At 35.8% G+C, this 23,495-nt stretch overlaps 1 protein-coding gene across 1 annotated transcript in view; it reads right to left on the bottom strand.

Annotated features, from left to right (window-relative positions):
- ZRANB3 (zinc finger RANBP2-type containing 3) overlaps window positions 1–23,495 on the bottom strand; it is a 214,946-nt gene that overhangs the window by 187,673 nt on the left and 3,778 nt on the right. Inside the window, 1 exon segment of the mRNA XM_036745880.1 lies at window positions 4,112–4,279. Coding sequence (XP_036601775.1) covers window positions 4,112–4,272 — 161 coding nt within the window. The 5' untranslated portion in view covers window positions 4,273–4,279.

Here is a 23,495-nt window from a genome sequence, read left to right as displayed (position 1 = left end):
GTTTATTACAGAGTGGACTTTCAGAACATTCCATCAAAGTGAGTCATTGTTTTGAGAAATTCATTAGTATTCTTCAGTCAGGGAATTCTGCAGTGAAGACAAGATCTTTTCTTGAATGGATTAAAATGATTTTTAAAAATTTAAAAATCTAACAAAACCTTAAGAACTGAAAAAGATACCTTAACCTAACTGCAGCAAGTACTTCACTCTTTTCAGGTTAATAAATTCTCTTAAATAGAAGAATTATTAAGTATTTGGCCAACTAAGACAAATGTTATCAGTTTTTCATGGAATATGTGTATATAAATAAAAATATGTATGCACATACACACATATATATGAGGGTATATACATATATATGCACATACACATATGTATACACAGACATACCTACATGCATACATATCTCTTTCTTTCCAAAGGTTTAAAACCTATTGAAACACAACAGTCCTATACATGACTTCTTGGGAAATTTTTATTATAACAGATATATATATATATACCTAAATACCAGAGAAAATAGCAAACTTGGACCTATCTGAAAATGATTAATTATTATTAATAATATACTGGAATGCTCCCCTTCCTCACTTCCACTTCTTGGCTTTCCTGGCTTTCTTGTACTTACATGTAAGGAAAAAAATATACAGAAATTATAAAAGTATGTAACATAGGGCAACTTTTAGAGGATTCCCAGTTACCTTTGTAAATATCAGATAACTATCAAAAGACCAACAATAATGTGATGCAAGTCAGAAATAATGAGATAACTGGATTACATCTTGTATCCTGGTGTTTCCTAAGTTAATTAAGCCTCAGGGGATCCTTCCTCTAGCCTCCCAGTGGGGACAGAGAACCTAGAGGCCAGAGATGTACAAGAGACATCAAGAGCTGAGTGATAAAGGGAAATAAAACTAATTGGATAATTGAATTTCTGCTTAAAGATCTAGTTCCGCTTGTACCACTGTGTAACAGGATTATGACAACTATCATTTAAAGGTATCGAAATAAAATATATGCCCTCATCACCATAAAAACCCTAGCCCCACCAAGAGGGCTACAGAAACAAGCACCGACACAACCATTAACCATAAGAGATAGCCATGGGTTATGAAAAAGACCGAGTACTGTTATCTTCCTTAAAGGAAGTATGCTAGGCAAGGATTTTGTAGTGATCTCCAAAGAGTGAGCTATGTTTGTGTTTCTGCCAGTAACTAAAAATAACCATTGATGCACAAAGTGCAAGATTTACCTCATACAGTAGGAAACTAAAGGGATAGAGACACATATTTTTATCTATATCCCAGCTATCAAGGCAAAGAAGTGGAAGTAAAGAGACAGGAGCAGTTCTAACCAGTATCATAAGGCTATAGTAAAGAATGCACCACAGGAGAGGATGGGAAGACTTATCAGAGTATGTGGAGCTATGAAACAGCTACAGTATTCTAGTGGGGGAAGGCAGATCATCCTAGACAGAGTATGCTTCTTGTACTAAAAGGAATGATGATATAGAGCCACAAATATCATGAAGTGAGGAGTCATGAAGCAAAAGACAGGGGAAGAAGAGACAATTAGGGATAGTTCATAATTCCCTGAAGGGTACCAATGCTGCCAGGTGCTCAAGTCTACAACCCAAGGTCCAGTAACTTACCCTTCTACTCCTGGTATAATAGGAAATTCTATTAAAATAATATTTGTGAATACTTGGAAAGGGAATCAGTGAAGTGATCACAAAAAGAATCAGCATGGCTTCTTTAAGGACTTCATGGTAGACTAACATTTTATTTTTTGACAGGATTACTAAACTGGACAAAAAAAGTGGAGAGTTTCAGATAAACCATGCCAGGATTTCAATGAAACATTTAAACGAGTGTCTCATACTATCTTGTAGACAAGATGGACAGAGATAAGGTTACAGCGAGGAGATTTTTATCAAGAATGAAGCACCAGAGCCCAAGATGAGCCAATAATAGGTTACTAACAATCTGGAGGTTATATATATCACAGGAATCTGTCCAGGGCCCAGAGATGTCCAAGCTTTTTTACCAGTGACTGAGATGAACTTAGTAAGGCATGTTTGTCAGTTTTGCAGACAACAAAATCTTGGAAAAATAGCTAACATCTTGGATAATAGGAACTGAAAAAAATTCTGGAAGAGTTATAGCAATGAGTTGAGTTTAGGAAAGATTAAATTTAATAGGGACAAAAGTAAAAATCTACCTTTCTGATAAAAAAAAATCAACTTCACAAGTAAAAGACAGGAAATAAAAATAGAAAGGAAGTTTTAGTTCACTCTAAGTTGTATATGAGGCAATAGCGTTCCATAACAGCCAAAAAAGCTAACACTACCTTTCATAGCAATGAAAGGATATGAGTCTGGAGTAAAACAGGTATTAGTTTCTTCAGGTCAGAACACAACTAGGAAAATGGTTTTTGCAGCAGTATTTTAGAATGAACACAGACAAGGCACAGTGCCTCCACAAGGGGGTGATGAAGAGCCAGCATGGCTTCATCAAGGACTGGTCCTGTCAGATTTTTTTTCCCATTTTAACAGGATTACAACAACCAGTAGATGAAAATACTACAGATATAGCTTACCTAGATGTAAAATTTTTTTCCTTGATAAATTATCTCATACAATTTTTGTGAAGATGGAGGGCTATGGATTAAATAGTAATACAATGAGATGGATTCAAAACTATTTGGATGACTGAACTCAAAAAGCTTAATAGCCCAATGTCAATGTGACAGAAGGTGTCCCATGGAATATCCAGAGATCTGTTCTTGGCCCTGTGCTGTTTTATATTTTTATCAATGACTTGACTAAAAGCATGGATGTTATGACCATCAAGTGTGTAGATAATACAAACTAAGGAGTAATACTTAACACAATAAAAAAAAATAGCCAGAATCCAAAAAGACCCTAATAGCCCAGAACACTGGGCTCAATCTAATAAAATGAAATTCAATAAGGATAAATATAACTTCTTACATACAAGTACAAAAAAATCAAATTCACAGGTACAAATGGGGGGAGGCATTGTTATTCTAAAAAAGATCTGAGGGTTTTGATGGATTGCAAGCTCAATACATGTCAGCAATATGTCACAACCAAAAAAAACTAATGTGATTTTGGACTATGTTAAAAGAACCACAGCTTCCAAGAACTAGAACACTGTACTATGTCCTGATTAAGCTTCATTTAACTGTGTTCATTTCTGGACTACCAAGTTAAAGAAAATTGAGCAGTACACAGAGGGCAACTAGAATGGTGGAGGGCATTACTTTGTGTCAAATGAGGATCAATTTAGGAACTGAGCATGTTTAGTCTACAAAAGGAAAAAAATTGGGCACAGGGGAGAACCAATAGTTATCCTCAAGTAATTGAAGGGTTATGATGTCATAGAGGGATTATTTTTGTTCTTTTTGGCCCCAGAGGGCAGAACCAGGAACAATGGGTAGAAGTTTCAAAGAGGTAAATTTTAGCTTGATATCAGGAAAAAGGTATTAACAATTATAAGCAGCCAAAAGTGAAATGGGCTGACTTGAGGATGGGAGGTTTTACTCTCCCTAGACAGATTCTTTCTGAGAGGGAGAAAACTAGGTGACCACTAAGGTTTCATCCAAATATCAAATTCTACAATTCTATGAAGCTGTGGATGACCTGAATTATGAGATGACTAAAGAATATGCCAATCAAAGACTATCTAAAAAGGCTGTTTACTTTGAAGGAGGAAATTAGAAGAACAAATGATTAGGTTTGACTTGGTTAGCCCTAGAGGGCAAAACTGAGGAGAAACTGGTACAGGTGGCAGAAAGCAGATTTAGATTGGATTTAAGAAAAAAACTGGAGCAGCCTACAAGTAGACTAGACTTCCCTAAAGGGGGAAATGGATTTCCTCTAAAATGAGGTCTTTGAGCACGGGCTGAACACATTTTTAGAAATTTGTAGAAAGGATTTTTTATGAGACTACATGGCCACTGGTATCCCTTTAAACTCCTAAATTCTGTAATTCCAGGAAATTATTTGCAAAATAAAACACCCACATAATTCAGATCAATATTTATTATAATTTTACAATTTAAAGCTATTAAAGATGAATGTTTTTACCTGCCATTTCTTTTCAACGCAAAGGTGATACCATCCTTCTGGAAAGGAAGTAATCTTGCTCTTAATTTTTCAGGTAAAAACAACAGCTGATCATCAAATTCACTTTTCAAACAAGAACTTTTAGGCATAAGAGAGTCTTGAGTACTAGATATGTTGTCCATGTTGAGCCTAAAAAGAAAATTTAAAACTGCAGTAAGAATGAAGCCTATTCCAGAATAAAACATTATCAGGATAACAAATCGTTTCTATTCCAATAGGGTTTATCACCATCACAAAATTTCATTCAAACCTTCAAAAGCATAGTTTTTCTTCAATCACTAAAACCTGCTACAAAACACCTTATTATGCCATGTATTTGGTTATCAATAGTGTTTTGAGGGATACGCAGATCACATTTTTATGTACGTAAAAGGTATTTAATAAATTTTTGATAAGTTAAACAGCATTGAGAACAAATTAATACTTTTAGTTAACAAAGTAACGTGATATACCAGTTCAAAGTTCAATGATCACGTCATTATTGTTCAATTAAACAAGTCACTAGTAAGAAAAATGCAAATTAAAACAACACTGAAGTGTCACCTCATAGCACTGCGTGACGAAACATGAAAATAACAAATGTTGTGGGAAGAAAGACATAGTAATATACTGCTGGAAAGGCTGTGAATTTGTCCAAACCTGGAAGGGATTATGAAAAAAAGACACTTAACTAGAAGTACTAATAACCTGTAAGCAGCAATTTCACAAGGCATATGCTGTCAAAGATAAATGGAAAGTATCACATATACAAAAATATTTCTAGCAACAATTTTTTTTGTAATAAAAAATCACTAGAAGGAAGGCAGGAGTTCATCCAATGGGAGAGAGTTGAACAAACTATAGTATATGAATGCAATGTATTAGTATTACGTCATTAGAAATTATAAATCTGAAGAATTCAGAGAAATATAGGAAGAATAGTATGAACTAATGAAGAACAAAGTAAACAGAACAAGAAGAATAATACAATTACTTCAATAATGTGCATGAAAACCACACTGAAAGACTTCAGACCTCTGATTAATGCAGTGACCAATGACTTCAGAGGACTTGATGAGTCCCATGAATGTCTCAAACCTAAAAGCAAAGAGATAGCGGACTACAGATACAGAATAAGATGTGTATTTTCAGATATGGTCAATGTGTTGATACGTATTTCACAAATATATTTGTTTCAATTGAGGATTTTATTGGAAATTAGTCACTGGGAAGTGATGACATTTTTTAAAAAGATTAAATTATTTAATTTATTTAAAAGATTATTGAATCATTAATAAAACATTTTTTAAAGATAAGCTATAGCTAGATTGTGAAAAGCTTAAATATACTAGACAGAAATCTTTATTTTATCCTAACACAACAAGGAAGCACTAAATACTTCAGGAACATTAATTTGGCAGCTAGATGGAAGATGCATTAGAAAGGAAGGAGACTAGAATCAGAGAGAAAAATTAGGGGGCTACTATTGTCCAGGTGAGAAGTAAAAAGGACATGAACTTGTGAGAAAGGAAGCAGAGGTAAAAGTAGCAACACTTGGCACTTATTACAATTTAATAGCGGAAGAGAGAGAAGAGTGTAAAGTCAAAGATGACTCCAAGGTTGTAAACCCATCTGACTAGAAAGATAGTAGTGTCCTCGATACAAATTAGGAAGTTCAGAAGAGAAGTGGGTTCCAGGCAAAGTCCAGTTTTGGATATGTTGAGTTTGAGATGCCTATAGGACACAGGAGGTGGGTAGAAAGACTACAACTGGATATAGAGATCTGAATATCATATATATATGTGTGTGTGTGTACATGTGTGTATGTACATATATATAATATATATGGATAATAATTAAACCAATAAGTTCCAGTGAGGTCACCAGTAAGAGAATATAGAAAGACATAAGGGCCAAAAGGCCGAACATGGGTGATGACATGCAAAGGAGGTTGAGAAGCACATAGGCAGGCAAGAAAAGAACCAGTAGAGAGCAGTATCTCAAAAATTTAGGATGGAAAAGTATCAAGGAGGGTGATAAACTATGTCAAAAGATGCCAAGCTAGGTCTAGAAGGGCTGAGACAAGGACACTAAATTTGGCAATTAAGAGATCACTGGTAACTGGGGAGAATGGTTTCAGTAATCAATCAATAAATGTTTATTACACACCCACTTGGTGCCAGGCACTCTCTGCTAAGTGATGAGAATACAAAAAAAGCCAAAAGACAGTCCCTGCCCTGAAGGAACTCACAATCTAATGCGGGAGATAACATGTAAACAAACACATACAAACAAGCTATATACAAGGTAAACAGAAATAATAGAGAAAGCACTATTAAGAGGGTTTGGGAATAGTTTGTAATAGTGTAAAAGATGGGAATTCAGTTGGGCCTTGAAGGAAGTCAGGGAAGCCAGGAGGTGAAGATGAGGAGAGTGTTCCAGAGAAAACACCGAGAGATGAGAGATGGAGCGTCTTGTTCAGGGAACAGCCAGGAGGCCAGTGTCACTGGACTGAAGTAGGCGGCAAGGAATAAGGTATAAGAAGACCAGAAGGTGGGGGGAAGGGTAGGTTATGAAACACACAGTGCTAAACAGGATTTTGTATTTGAGACTAGAAGCAATAGGGAGTCACTGGGATTTACTGGGTAGGGAAGCAACATAGTCAAATCTGCGCTTTAGGAAAATCACTTTGGAGGACAAATTGCAGTGGAGCTATCCACCAGCAATAGTCCAGGCAAGAGGTGATGAGGGCCTGCACTAGAGTGGTGGCAGTGTCAGAGGAGAGAAGGGGCCATATTTAAGATACATTACAAAAGGCAACAGATTGCATATGGGAGGTAAGAGAAAGTGAGAAGCTGAATCCGGATGACTCCTATGCTGCAAGTCTAGCAAACTGAGAAGACGATGGTGCCCTCTATAGTAATAGGAAATGGGAGGAGACACAGGGTTTAAGGGGAAATATGAAGTCTGTTCCTGACATGCTGAATTTAAGATGTCTACTTGCACATCTTTTCAACATGTCTGAAAAACAGTTTGAGATGAGGTCAGCAGAAAGGATGGGGCACGAAAGGCAGATTTGAAAATAATTAGCATAGAGATAGTAATTAATTACATGGGAGCTGATGAGATGACCAATTAAAGTAGGACAGAAGGAGAAAAGAGGACCCAGAACTGAACCCAGAGTGACACTTACAGGCAGAGGGCATGATCTGAAGATCTAGTAAAGGTGAATGAAGTCAGACAGTCAGGAAGAAAACCAGGAGAGTGGTGTCCAGAAAATGTGGAGAAAAGAGAGTATCAAGAAGAGGGTGATCAACAGTTTCAAGACTACAGAGAAATCAAAGAGAATGACGATTCAGAAGAGGCCAGTGGCAACTGAGAGATCACTAGTAACTTCGGAGAGAACAGTTTTGGTGAAGGGATAAGGTAGAAGCCAGATTATAAGGGGTTAAGAAGGGAAAGGAGAGAAAATGGAGACATCTGTTATAGACAGCCTTTTGAGAAGTTTAGGTACAAAGGAAAGAAGAGATACAGGATGACAGTCAGCAGGGATGGAAGGATTAATGAGGGTTTTTTGAGGATGAAGGAAACATTGGCATGTTTGTAGACAATAAGGAAGGAGCCAGTAGACAGGGAAAGATTGAAAATAAGTGAAAGAGTGGGAATGACAAAGAAGACAATCTGTTGGAGGAGATAGGGTAAAATGAAAACACTTAAAGAAGTAGAGGGGTTAGTCTTAATAAGGAGTAAGGTCGCCTCATCATGTGAGACAGGAGTGATGGAGGAGAAAGTGGCAGAAGACATCTGAGTGACAGGAGATGAGGAAGAGAAAAGAGAGCTCATGGTGAATGGCCTCAATTGCAAGGATCTCAGCTGAGGGTAGAGGGGGTGCAGGGCAGGAGGGGAAGCCATGGGAGGTTTGAAGAGGAATGAAAAGGTCTGAAAGAACCAGGAGAGCATGGCAGTGAGCTGATAAGACAAGTAAGCAAGAAATGTTTAGCAGCAGTGAGGGCCCAGGAGAAGCTCTGTAACATCAATTTGTAGGGGACCCAGTCAGAAGGGCTGAGTCTTGGCAGGGCCTAATCAATGAAATGATAAGGAAGCTAGGAATTCAAGAAAGGAGGACAGAGTAAAGTTGAATTGGTTTAACAAGGGGTAAAGATGGGGAAAAGAGGAAAGAGAGGCTAGTGCAGGGGAGATAACCTGGGAGAGAATTGAGGGGGTCAAGGCATTGGAGGCCACAGTGTAGACAACAGTAGGGTTTGGTGAGGGAAGGCAGAGGGAGTGGTGAAAAGTCAACAGATTATGGTCAGATAAGGAAACTTCAGAATCCTTGAATATGGAATTGGTACATTTGTGGTTGACAGCAAGATCAAGGTTATGACCTTCTTTGGCTGAGGTGAGGTGAAGTAGGTCAAGGAAGGAGAGTCAACATGTATAAATTCTCCTAGAGGGCAGAATTTGGAGAACAGAGAAAAACTGTGAGCCAGGTATCAAATTCATTGAGTAGAGCAGTAGAGTTGGAAGTCAGACTGGGAGGGAATAAGAAGTAAGGAGATAAAGTAGAAGCAAAGACTTAACTTCTGTGAATTTGACTATGAAAGCAAAGCAATGTCTCCAGTAATAGCTTGAGAGTACAGCATGGTCAAGTGAAGTTTTTTGCTTTTTTTTCTTTTAAGGAAGGAGGAGTGCCTGGGCATAAGAAAATACTGCAGCAAGGAAGAAGCCAGAAAAGAGAGAGTTAATAAAGATGCAGGGCAGAGGAGGAGAAGGGAATAGAGGGGACTGTCCTGAAAGTGCATTTAATAGTTTAATTAACAGAAGTCAATTGAGTGTTCCTTTTACTACCCACTTCACTGAGGGAAAAACAGAAAAGAAAAATTTCTTTATAACAAATGTGCATAGACAAGTAGACAGATTCCTACATTGGCTAAATGTAAATATATATGTATATACACATTTCATTCTGCCCTCTAAATCCATCATCTCTGTCAGATGGCAGATAATATGTTTCATCATTTCTCATCCAGAATCATGGAGAGTCACTGTATCGATCATGTTTCCTAGAGCTTTCAAAGTTGTTTGTCTTTACATTTTTTATATAAGTTATTCTAGTTCTGCTTACTTCACTCTGCATCAGTTTATGTCTTTTTATATCTCTTTGATATCATCATATTTCCTCATTTGGGCAGCTAGGTGGCCACAGTGGATAGAGCCCTGGGCCTGAAGTCAGGAAGATTCATCTTCCTGAGTTAAATCTGGTCTCAGACAACTACTAGCTGTGTGATCCTGGGCAAGTCACTTAAATGTGTCTCAGTTTCTTCATCTGTAAAATGAACTGGAGAAGAAAATGGCATACCACTTTAGTGTCTTTGCCAAGAAAACCCCAAAAGGGGTGACAAAAAGTCAGAATGTGACTGAACAGCATTTCCTAATTTGTTAAAGCACAATAACACTCCATTACATTCATAATACCACAACTTATTTAGCCATTTCTCAATTGATGGCTATCTTTTTATTTTCAAGTTTTTTGTCACCACAAAAAAAGCTGGCATAAATATTTTTGTGTATATATAGCACCTTTTCCGCTTTCTTTGATTTCTGGGATCTAAGGTCTTAGCAGGGAAAAGGTCTGCATCTTCCTCAGAGTGAGAAACAAAGAGAATGGGTTTTCTGGTATGGTTTAAGGTATGGAACTGAAAAAAAAAAAGAGAGAGAATTTATGCTGAATAGCCTTTATCTTCTCAGGAAAATGTAAAACAAAGTCCTATGCAGAGAGAGATACATGAGGAGACTATGTGGATGGTTTGAAGAGAAAAGTCATGCTACTGTGGTGAGTGCAATAGCAAGCCAAATAATACAAATCTATATCACATTCCTTATTCGACAAAAGGTGCATGTAAAGTAAGTGTATGTAAATGGAATTATTCAATGTATGTATATCTATGTGTTATATGATCTTGTTTTCAATGTGAAATCCTCATGTAAAGCAAAATGTTATTCTCTAATACCTTAATTTATGTGTTTTATAAGGTTAAATGTTCCTGAATCTGATTTTCTTAAATTGGGACAAATCTGTATTTAAAGAATTATGCTGTGCAAGATACTAATATCTGATGTATATTCATTAAATTACTTCAGAATTACAGAGGTTTATTTTAAAATACTAAAATTAATTTTTAATCAGATAAATTAACATCAACTCTAATTAACATAGCCTTCATCATTTGATTTCCAGATAAAATTTTAGTTACCAAATGATAGAAGAAAAAGAAGGCAACAAAACCACTTTACATCATCTAGCCCCACATTCTCTGCAATAAAACATATATTCCCCACAACTATATTAAAATGTTAAATGCATTATGTGAAAAATGCTGAAGCATTTATCTTAATTTGATTCTGTTGTGCTCTGTACTATGACCATCAACACTATAATGTTTGAATGTTTCAAAAAATAGCAGGATGAAGTATGTACTACTTTATGTACTCTGGCTTATAACTCAATTTAAAAAACTTAGTTCCAAAATATTGTGTCATTAGAGACAAATTTCCTTTTCTACTTAATAATAAAACTTAATAGCAACCTAAAATATATTTCTATATAAACACATATAATAGATACATATACACACAATTTATATCTATGTAGATATAATATACAAAATATATCTATGTTTACAAAATTTTTTTCCTTGATAATTTCTTTTCTGTTGTTTATTTTTTATTTTTGGTTTACAACAGTTCCGCAAGTTTTTGAGTTTCAAATTTTCTCCCACTCCCTCCCTTCCCTTCTAAGACAGCATGGAATTCAATATATGTTCTACATATATCTTCACATTAAACTTATTTACACAATAGTCAAGTTGTAAAGAAGAATTATGACCAACGGAATGAATCATGAGAGAGAAGAAACAAAATCAAAAGAAAAAAAAAAAGAGAGAGCAAATAGTTTGCCTCAATCTGCATTCAGACTAAGTAATTCTTTCTCTGGATGTAGACAGATTTTTCCATTTTGAGTCTTTTGGAGCTATGAACCTTCTATTGCTGAGAAGAGCCAAATCTATCAAAGTTAGTCATCACAGATACTGTGTGTGTCTGTAATCACATATAAAGTTCTCCTAGTTCTTTCCGGGCTATTATGAAGTCCATCTGTTCCCCATTTCTTACAGCACAATAGTATTCCATTACAATCATATACCACAACTTTTTTAGCCATTCCCCAATTGATGGGCATCTCCAATTCTTTGCCACCACAAAAAGAGCAGCTATAAATATTTTTGTACATACAGATCCCCTTCCCACTTCTATGATCACTTTGGAATACAGCCCTAGAAGTGGTATTGCTGGGTCAAAGCGTATGCACATTTTTATAGCCCTTTGGGCATAGCTCCAAATTGCTTTCCAGAATGGCTGAATCAGTTCACAACTCCACCAACAATCTAACAGTGTCCCAAATTTCCCACATCCCCTCCAGCATTTATCATTTTCCTGTTTTGTCATGTTAGCCAATCTGACAGGAGAGATGTGGTACCTTGGAGTTACTTTGATTTGCATTTCTCTAATCAATAGTGATTTAGAGCATATTTTATATGACTATAGATATCTTTAATTTCTTCCTCTGAAAATTGCCTATTCATATCCTTTGACCATTTATCACTTGGGGAATAGTTAACATACTTTTACAGATTACTCCCATTCATGACAGGTGGGTCTCTTGTAACAAATAAAACAATTGAGGAAAAAAATAGTGACCTCTCCTGAAAGTACATTTAATAATTTTTTAATCAGCAGAATTCTATTTAATCTCTCTCACCTCCCACTCCACTGAAAACAACAGAAAAGAAAAACAAATAACTTATAACAAATATGCACAGACAAGCAAAAATCACATTGTCTAAAAACGAATATACATACACACATATACATATATACATATACATACATATCTATATATCTAACTCTGTAGTCTCTATGTATCACCTCTATATCAGGAGGTTAATAATAAGTTTCATCATTAAGCCTCTAGAATCATGTCTGATAACTGTACTGCTATATATGTTCTTAATATACATTATACAAATTTATATGGATTAAACCTTTATTATGGGAGCTGAAGAAATATTTAAGAAAAGCACATGTAAATACTTGAAGAGCAAATATTTCTTTCATCATAAACCTATGACCTAATGTAGGGGTGGGGAACCTGCAGCCTCAAGGCCACATGTGGCCCTTTAGGAAGTACAACTCTTTAACTGAATCCAAACTTCACAGAACAAATCCCTTTAATAAAAGGATTTGTTCTATAAAACTTGGACTCAGTCAAAAGACCATATCCAAGGACCTAGAAGGCCACATGTGGCCTCAAGGCCCAGGTTCCCCCACCCCTGGATCCTAATGTCTTCACTTGGGTTTCATTACTTAACTAAACTTACATTTATAAATCAAAGAGAAAAAAGGGTCAACTTTATCATATTAGATCAAAGCAAAAAGGGGGTGAAAATCTAAGGTTCAATCAAAAGGAAAATTTCTTTTAAAGTTATGTATTGGTGAAATGATAAATGGCTCTTCTTTATCTACTTTTGTACTAAGAGAATTACTATCAGCCTTTACTATCTTAAGACAACTAAAAAGCAGGCATACAACTAAAAAAGGGAAATAATGAAACTTCCAATTGGAGATAGGAGAGAAGATGGGATAAACAAAAAGAACTTGTAATTGTATGCTACTTTGGGGCTTTTTGGGGTCTAGGCCATCTTACATGCACTATTCTTTTCCTTTCAAAGGCCTTATCTAATCCTTGGAGTACTGGTGCTGATACTTAGCTACATGACCACTGACAAATCACTTAACCTCTCTAAAAATCAGGTGCACAGTGCTGGACCTGGAACAAAGAAGATCTGAATTCAAATTCTGTCTTAGACGTACAAGTTGTGTGTGGCCCTGGGGGTGCAGGGGCGGGGTATAAGTCAATTGACTTCTGTAGGTCTCAGTTTCCTTATCTATAAAATAGGATAATAATAGCAACTACCTCTCACAGGATAAAATGGTAAAATGAGATAATACTTTTAAAGCACTTATCAAACCTTTAAAGAATTATATAAAACCTAGCTAGCTATTATTACTAAAAGCATTTTGCAAACCCTAAAGAGACAAATAAATGCTATTATTATTTATTATTATTATCATCATTACTGTAAAGAACCAGCAGCTAGGTGGCACAGTGGGTATAGTACAGGACCCAGGAACATGCATCTTCTTTCTGAATTCAAATCTGGCCTCAGACATTTAGTAGATATGTGACTCTAGGCAAGTCACTTAACCCTATTTGCCTCAGTTTTCTCATCTATAAAAAGAACTGGAGAAGGAAATGGCAGACCACTCTGGCATCTCTGCAAGGAAACTCCAAATGGGGTCATCAGGAGTCAGACATGACTGAAAATGACTGAATAACAACAAGAAAGAACCATAATACTTGTATTACCTACGCGACGGGTATTGTGAGGAAAATTGTAAGTCCTAAAGCGCTATTTAAATGTGTATTAATGTTATTATCATAAAGATTTAGCAAGAAAGACAGTACAGTATGGAGGAACAAGTAACAGGAAGCCAACACAGCAGAACAAAAAGCACAAAGAGGACAGGTGCAATTATTGCTATAGATACAGAATATTGTGGTAGGAAAGCCTGTATTTGGACTCAGAGGATCTATGTTCAAATCCTGGCTCTACCTGTGTAACCATGGGCAAGTACTCATCTTGGGCCTCAATTTCCTCATCTATAAAATGAGAGATTTTGACTTGATGACTGCATTTTGATTTGATGACTGCTCCCAACTCTAAATCTATGATCCTGAGAACAGATCAGCCTTTCTGCCCAGGATGGGCCTTCCTGTAGATGGCAGATTTGTATAAGAGGTCAATGAGATTAGCCCTCACAAAACTGCAGGCACAGAGCTAACAAGTTCAGAGATAGAAAGAGGAGGTGTTAGGTAGGATTCCCATTGTCAAGGTAGCACAACTAAAGCGGTCTCAGGTTCCTAGCTTAGGTGTTTTCCCTCCTATATCTGTGTAATCCTACTGTGCCACTTATTTTCTGAATGAATCCAGGAATGTGTGTATGTCCTTCTCGGGGGGGGGGGGGGGGGGGGGGGGGCGGGGGAGGGGGAATGTACATGTCTCATGCTAAGGGCATTTCACACATTAATGGTTGTGCTATCAAACTGCTTCAGGGTCTGTGTGTGTATGTATATCTATCCATCTCTCTACCTAATCTCCAGCACTTCAGGGAAAGCACTACACTAACTTAGGCTCAGTGGTTGTCGAGGACATTCTGAAGAAACTTTTGCATGTGAAGCACCGTGTAACAATAAGACATGGTGTGAAAAGACCCAAGTTCATGTCTAGTATCTATCACTTACTTGTTTGTGACCTTATGCAAGTCAGTGAACATCGCCAAACTTCTCCAAACATCACCAAAATGAGTTTATCTACATATTGAGAATGTCATTACTTGCATGACTAACCATATAGCAGTTTTCTGAACGCTAGAATACATTTTCTTAGGAAGCATGAACCAATACACAAAATTATTGGATATTTGAGTTCAACCACTCCATAAATGTGGCAACTAGGACATGCAGAGGATAAAGTGCTGGGCCAGGAGTCAGGAAGATTCATCTTCATGAATTCAAATATGGCCTCAAACACTTACTAGCCGTGTGACCTTGAGCAAGTCACATAACCCTGTTTTCCTTAGTTCCTCATCTGTAAAAATAAGCTACACAACAAAATGGCTAACCACTCCAGTATCTTTGCTGAGGAAATCACAAATGGGGTCACAAAGAGTAGGACAGGCCTGAACAACTCTATGAATAGTCAATTTTTGATGAAACAAAGTTGAAATCTCATTCAATGTAACTGAAATTAACATGGCAAACTGACTCCAAATGACAATGAATAGAGCATCAAATAACATCAAATAACCAATATGTTGTGTGCAAAGTCAAATGTGAATAGATACTCAATACAAGCACAATTTGCTACTCTACGTCAGCAGTCATAAGCTCATAAATCACTGAGTTGCATACTCCAGTGGTTTCCTGAATTTGAGGTACACGAAGATAAACAATCTTTGTGTGGAAGTTGGATGTACCATATCTATTATATTTCTCAATGTTACTCATTTTGGTAAATAAAATAAGCTGGTTTCCCCCCCCAAAAATCTGAAAATTTAAAAATGGAAATATCATGACATTTGTAATCATTTGATGTTTTCTAAAATTAAATTAAGAGTCATAATTTTTAATTTTATGTAATTATTTAAATGAAACAACAGCTTTATAATAATTATTTAACCACTTTGAAAACTCTAGCACAACCAAAACTATTCCAAACAAAAATAAGAGGGACAACCGAAATAATAGAAATGTAGGAAAAAAAGGAAAAATCTCAAATCCAGAATATATGATCCACTATTTATCAGTGTGATTCACAAGAACTGTTACTGATAGAGAGGAAAAGCAACTCTATTTGCTCTGTACTGACTTTTTAGCCCCAGATGACACAGAATGAATATAGTGAAACTGAAATCTTGAAACTTTACATGAATGTTGGCAAGAGAACAGAATTTATCAAAAAGGAAATTTCAGGCTTATAATAAGAAAAAAAAACCTTTCAAAAACCATGTCTGACATCAAAAGAATCATTTGCACTGTATAAAGTTGCTTAGTAAATTGCCAAGTGTCAAAAGCTTCATTTGATAAGAGAGCTGTGAATGCTATAGGCAGCTAGTGATAGAGTCAAAATGATGTTGAGCAAACCCTATGAAATGGAGCTTCAAATGGATCCACTTGCACTGGTAAGAAGAAACATCCACAAGTCTGAAAACTTTGGTGATCAATTCATTCAGAAACTAAAATCTTAATCTGCACTTTATAACTGTTATGGATCGTGTTTCTAGAACTCTATCAAGTATTAGTGGTGACCTGTATGAACAAAATGAAGTGAGAAGAACCAGGAGAACAGTCTATACAAAATGAAAACATTGTAATGACAAGCAACTTTGAAAGACTTAAGTATTGTATAATATCTGAAACATGGTAGGCATTTAATAAATGCTTACTAACTAATGATGAAGCATTCTACTCACCTTCTGACAACAATGTACTCAAGATGCAGAACCAAACATGCATTTTCAAATACAGCTAATGTGGGAATTTGTTTTGCCTGACTGAATTATTTGATAAAAGAGCTGGGTTTTTCTTTTTTCCAATGTGGGGTATGGGGTAAAAGAGGGCAGGGATAGGTAACAAAAAGAAAACAAAAGAGGGTCATTGAGGCTTTTTTTCTTTAAACACAGAGAACTAAAAGTACAATCAAGATAGCTTTTAATGGCACAGACAGAATTTGCAAACTTTTTTTGAAAAGCAAGTTGCATATGATAAAGATCTACATTTCATGTACAGTCCTTTTTCTGTTTGACTACGTATATGGAAATGCCTCCCCCCTTTCTTTGATGTTTAAGAATAAAAATAAAATTAAATATAAGCGGTCTCCTTCCTCTTCTGCTACTACTATTTTTCAAAGAACCCATCATGCTGATTCCTAGTATTACTTCTAGGGTTCAGTAACAGAACTTTGCTTTCAGGGTGCTTAGTCATAATGCTAAATGCCACTGAATGTAGTTATGAAAAAAAAACAAATTTGTAAAATAAATGCAAACACTAACAATTTGAACTGGCATTTAAAAAAAGAGATTAATTCTAATGGGTTTATTTTTTTCCCTTTTTGTATGGACTCAATTTTAAAAGCCAGGTCCCTGATCTACACATTTTATTTTCTAATAAACCTGAGAAGACTGTCAGGATTTCATTAAGTATTCTACCCTCAAAATATAAATTTGACATTTTTCAGTATTCTTGGATAGTACTCAGTAAAACTTAGATAGAGAACTGACTTGTACCTGCTGGCCTCCACTCTGAAGTTCCTTTCCTCCTCTTGTCAAATGATTTGGGTATACTTTAGGGACCACATATGGCTATTTCACAGGGAGGGGTATGATATAAGCTACAGTGTAAAACTAAGTTAAAGTTAGTTTTTATTCTCAAGTGCCCTACTTTCTTCTACTGTGGAAGAAGCAAGGAGGCAGAGGCACATAGAACATTCTCTAACAAAGGATTCCTAAAATGCAGAAATGTGAAATGAGCATAAAATATTTTGATCTGTGTATTCATTTTGAACTTCTGCTTGGTACCCCATCTGTCAGATAGCTAAGCTGAAAGTTTATAAAAATCAGTAGTTAAGATTCATTACCCTAACATGTTCTATAGACATATCATATGAGCAGATAACAATCTCTTATTTCTATAGCACTTTATACAATAATTTACAATAGATTGTGTTCACAATAACCTTTCATTACCTGAATTTTATAGCTAAGGAAACTGACAGAGCAAATGACTTTTTCAAAGTAACGCAACTAGTTAGTGTTAGTCAGGACTTTTGATTTCCAAAGTGTTCCTCTACTATATAAAAATGCCTTTTTGTGTTATATCTATTTCTAAAGTTCACACTTTTTTGCTTAGGAACTGCTTGGATATTAACTGGAAGGCGTAAATAGTAAGTGGAAGTGTGAAACCTCATCTCTGACGTCAATTAGTATTTGCTATTAAGAACAGAATAAAAAGAAATACTTTTAGAATGAAAAAAAGAATAGTGTCAATGAGCAGGCATAGCTATTTAAACTGGGAGATGAAGGGGGAAGTAAACTTGTATTCCTAATATTAGAGCATAATCTTTTAGCGTAAATCATGCTCTGCTGACAGTATTCTACCCAGGTAAAATAAAACAATTATTAAAAATTTGCTAAGTACAAGACTTTTTGTTCCTCACTTCTGGGATATTTATTTCTTTTATACCCATATGAATCATCGAAATGTTCTGGACTGAGCTGTTGCTTTTTATTTATTAACTCAAAATCTATGGTTTTTTTATTCTTTAAATTTTGAGGAAAAGAAAAATAGAAGACATTTAAAGTCAACAATCATTTAAGTACTTTTCCTTATTAGAAAATCCTCTAAATTTTCATTCTGCTGGCATTCATGCTCCCATCTTGCAAATGATTAATCATTGATACTATTAAATGATATAAGCAACCTATGGCACTCCACAGTAGTAAAGTCTTAGAACTTCAGAGAAGTAAGCTCAACTGGATAATTTACCAAGATGCCAAAGCCCAAACAGCCTGAGTGACTTGTCCAAGGCAAACTGTTAGGATGTTGATAAAAATAGGATTGGAATCCAGGACTTTCAATGTGCAATTCAACATTCTAATATGGCATGACAAGGAATAATCAAAGAATGGTTAGAGGCCAGCTCCCAAGCACAGTGGTCCATAATCACCTTTCACAGTTTTGAGCTATTTATGTTCCAACTATTCCCACCCTTCTGAACAAAGCAAGAAAGATAATGGCTCAAATTGCTGGAGCTAAAGATATGACAATCATTCATCAAAATGCTGAGCTCATAACATCTAATACATACTTTAAGGTTAAGCTATACTAAATATTCACTTTCAGCTTGAAGACCATTACAGTAGCATGGTCCCAGAAGCACTAATTCAGAGAATTTTCAGGATTTATACAGACATTTGAGAAAATTCCTCAAGCAGTTGAGTCACAACTAAAAGCTATATTAGAGAACAAAGACCTGGCACAGAAAATCAAAGAGCCCATTGATAGTTTTTATTTTTGTCCCCACTAAAGCCAGATGAGGGAAAACCTATATAAAGTACAGAGCTTAAAATCTGGATTACATATAGAGACATTCATAATCACTAAAAAGAAACTTCCCATTAGCCTACAGCAGGGCTGTTCAAAATGCACCCCAGGCCACATGCCCTCAGTGTGATTTATGCAGCCCGCCTACAAGCATTGAAATTTATATAAACGCTCTAGTAAAGGAAGCTGAGCTACCGCAGAGCTCTCACTAAAATGGCAAATCAAAATATATTATCTATTGTTTCAATAAAAACCTAAGGTTGGATAGCCCTGGCCTATAGTAATTCAATCTTTTGTTCCAGCCAAATGATTGGATACTTAACAGTCACTGTTTTCATTGCTGAGATTGTTGCAGGTGGGGAACCTGACAGTCCCAACTGAAACTTGACACTGCAAGCATTCCAGAACTGTGGCAAATGATGTGGCTCCTTTTCTGGCGGACTTCTTGTAGCTCAGACTACCTCAGAGTAATTTTATCACAACAGATAGCTATAAAGACCATATCATTCCTCAGAGAGTTGGCGTCACTTATGAGTTGTTTGCAATAGCTCTTGATATTTATAAGGTGTGGGATGAAACTGATTCCACATGCTACACACAAAAATCAATGTATCTACAAAAAAATACCATTAGGAAAGATCACAAAAAGACAAGATATTTTCTGCTTTATTTAAAATGCCTTAGTTATTGCCACATTTATATTCCTTAAATTTTTGTCTGAAACAAAGTTGGCTAATCAAGTGGTTTTTGTTTCTTATTCAAGAACAAAACACACTGTTGCAAATTTTCTGACAGTAACAATAAATTCAGTTTGATTTAAAAATCACATAAGAAGGGAATAAGTCATCCAATTTGGATTGTTGACCACAAGAAACTAAATATCAATAAATCAACTAACATTTATTGAGCACCTGCCATGCTCAAGGTGCAGTACTGGCTAAAGAAATGAGACATGGTCCTTGCCCTCGGGGTATTTAAAATTTCACTAAAGAAAGAGAAAATATATATTTTTCTTTAAATACAAGGTCATTTGTAAGTACTAAATGCAAAAAAAGCTAATCCACGTGCCAAAAGAGAAGTTGTCAAACTGTTTCTTAGTATGAGATCCTTAAGTCTAATGTTAGGGGTTTTTGGTTAACTCAATTTTACAAAATTGTACTAAAGAAATTTAGGGGCAGTTAGATGGAACAGTAGATAGAGTGCTAGCCCTGGAGTCAGGAAGAACAGAGTTCAAATCTGGCTTCAGACACTGACTGCTGGCAAGTCACTTAACCCTGTATGCCTCAGTTTCCTCATTTGTAAAATGAGCTGGAAAAGAATATGGCAAACCACTCCAGTATCTTTGCCAAGAAAACTCCAAATGGGGTCATGAGGAGATAGACATGATTGAACAATCAACAAAAAGAAATTTAAACCTATGGAATAGATGATCCTGAATCATTACCTTCATTAAAATATCTCATAAGGTAGCCAGCTCAATTTTGTGTACCTGTATTGTTTCTAGGTAGTTAACACAAAATTGCTCATATTTCTATGTAATTTAGTTTACAAATCACTTTCCTTAAATCTGTTCAATAAGGCAAGCAGCTGAGGTATTATCATGTATCTACTTTACCAATTAGGAAACTTAGATCCAGAATGGGAAAGTAACTTGCCTAAGATAACAGGGCCATTAAATTATACCACTAAACATTTTAACTCCCAATTTAACTCCTCATTTAACTTTTTACTGTATTCTATTACTTCTGAAATTTCAAATTTCAACTGGTCCCACCCTAATCCAAACTCTTATCAATTCATAACAAGATTAATTTGAGATCAACCCCCTAATTAGTCCTTCCCTTATAATCCATCCTCTATATTACAGTCAGATTAAAACATCAATTTCTCCTTGTTAATAGAGAAATTCAATGTCACTCTAGGAACTACAAGGAATACTGCCTATTGGACAGACTCTAATATATCCAGCTTCAAGACACTATCAGAATCATGGAGATCAACAAGAAGAATCTCTACAACATGGCTAACAAATGATCGTCCATCTTTAGCTTGAAGACTACTAATAGAAAGGATGAAATCTGGTTCTTCCGGAGGCAGCCAATTCCACTTTGGGGCAGCAATAATTAGGAAGTTTTTCCTTATGCAGAGATTAATGTTGCCTCTAAAGCCACAGGTGAATAACTCTTCACTCCTCTTCCATATGACAGTCTTTCAAACACCCACAACCATGACTCCCCAAAGTCTTCTCTTCTCTAGGCTAAACATTTCTATGTCCTTTAAATGATTCGTGTATAGCATGGTATCCAGTTTGCCACCCAGCCTACTTATTCTAGATCAGGATAGATTGGATTTCAGGGTTTCAATGAACCTAGATGGGGAAAAAAAAAATTACATCCTTATTTTCAGTAACTTCTGAATGAAATTCACCATTTCCTTCAATTATTAATGTAGTCATAAAAATATTATCCTGAGAAGGGGTCATAAGCCTCCCCAGGCTGCCAAAAGGATTTTAAGAGTGTAAGGACCCCTACTCTAGATGTACATGAGCTTGTTATGCCATTTAAATGGCATAATAATAAATTTGACATAATAGGCCAAATAAAACGTGCCAGAGATAATCAATACAGCTGTGCCTAACTTTGGCAGAGTATGGCAGGACTATCATTCATAGAGATGCTGCATCTCACAGCAGTCTAAGATAAGATCTCATTGGTTTTTCTTGCTGTTATCCTGCACAACTGACTCATGTGGGGCTTGCAGTTCAATAAGAACCATATCTCTTTTTCATGCTCACTGCTGACTACCTATGCATCCCTCATTTGTAATTGTGAAATCTTTTTTTAAACTCAAATACAGGACTTTATATTTAGCCCTATTAAATTCCATCTTATTAGTTACTTTGTCTTATTCCAACTTTTCAAGGCCTTTTTTGCATGATAATTATTACCTAACCTGTTGGTTAATCCTCCCAAATTTGCACCATCTGTAAAAGTAATAAATTATCCTATCTATGCTTTCAGCCAAGTCATTAATAAATGTATCAAACTGTACATGGCCAAGAAGAAATCCCCACTAGGTTCCTCCCTCTAAGACTCACTAATATCTACTCTTTGGGTCCAGTAATCCAACTAGTTTCAAATCCACATATGTGCTAGATACTATTACATAGCATATATTTCTCCACAAAGATAGTATAAGAGATACTGTCAAATGATTTTCTAAAATATAGGCATACTATATTTTTCTCTCAAGCTCTCTCTATGTATATATAGTTAGATATCAAAAGAGGAAAGGAGGCAGGCAGGAAGGGAGGAAGGAAGGAAGAAAGGAAGGGCAAGCATTCTCTCCATCTGTCAGCCCTGTAACCTTATACAAAAAGGATACCAAATTAAATATGGCAAGTCCTGTTCTTGATAAAAGTACAGTGGTTCTTGGTGAATTTTAGTTTTTCAAAGATTACTTCCAGAAGCTTAGCAATCGAATCCATGATTTTTTTTTTTTTACTATGCAAGAACACCGTATGTCCAAACCTGGTGATTTGAACTCAATGAAGGCAGCTAAGAACTGGCTCTTTTACTCCTCACTTACCTTGGGTAATAGTCTCTTTGGTTAACCATTTTTTATCAAATCTATTCCCCAGCAAAAATCCCATCCTATTCATACATTTTATTGTTCCTATATATACCATAATTATTCCTTTCTTCATGTATTTGAACATATTTCTCCAAATCTTTGGAATATCCCCTCCTCCTCCACTCTTTCATGACTTCCTATACTATATCCTATGACTTTTTTTCCTTAATTCCTATAGGATTTATGGTCTTCACTACAGTCTAATAATAGTATTAATATCCTTTAGCATTTATATAATGCTTTAAGGTTTGCAAGGACCTTTATGCATATTACTTTATTTGAGCTTCACAATAATGCTGTGAGGCAAGTGCTAGTGATGGGACTATGGTGCATAGATAGATTTTCATTGTCTTTTATTATATAATGACTGAAAATGGACTATACACTTCTACAGGGCTGGGACTATTTCTTATGCATTGTCTTTTATTATATAATGACTGAAAATGGACAGGGCTGGGACTATTTCTTATGCCTGTGTGTCTGTCCGAGTAGTAATAATGATAATGATAGTTACAATAATACTAATAATAGCAGCTAGCATTTACGTAATGCTTTAAAGTTTGCACAGCTTGTATATTATCTCATTTGTGAACAGTATCTGGTACACAGGGCATCCAGAAAATACGCTGTAGTACTTGTTGATTTCTAACAGTCTACTATCGATGCCTACACCCTACAATATAGAAATATTTAGCTGTAAAACACCTATTTAGTTCATATTCTATAAATCCAGTCCTAATTTTTCTCCCAAGCTTCAGTCTTGCACCATCACCTGCCTTTTGGACACTTTCAACTCAATATCTCATACGCATCTCAAACTTGACACATTCAAAACAGAATTCATTATTTCCTCCTCCCAGTTTCTAGACTTCAGAACCAAAATTCTGCTATGCACTTGCTGTCTCACCCAGGAACTTCCCTCAGCACCTAGGACCTCATGGCCCTGAAAAATTC

Source organism: Trichosurus vulpecula, chromosome 2, assembly GCF_011100635.1.
Source record: "Trichosurus vulpecula isolate mTriVul1 chromosome 2, mTriVul1.pri, whole genome shotgun sequence".
Lineage (NCBI taxonomy): Eukaryota > Metazoa > Chordata > Mammalia > Diprotodontia > Phalangeridae > Trichosurus > Trichosurus vulpecula.
The sequence above is the reverse complement of the archived record's forward strand: the minus strand, read 5'-3'. Positions and strand labels throughout refer to the sequence as shown.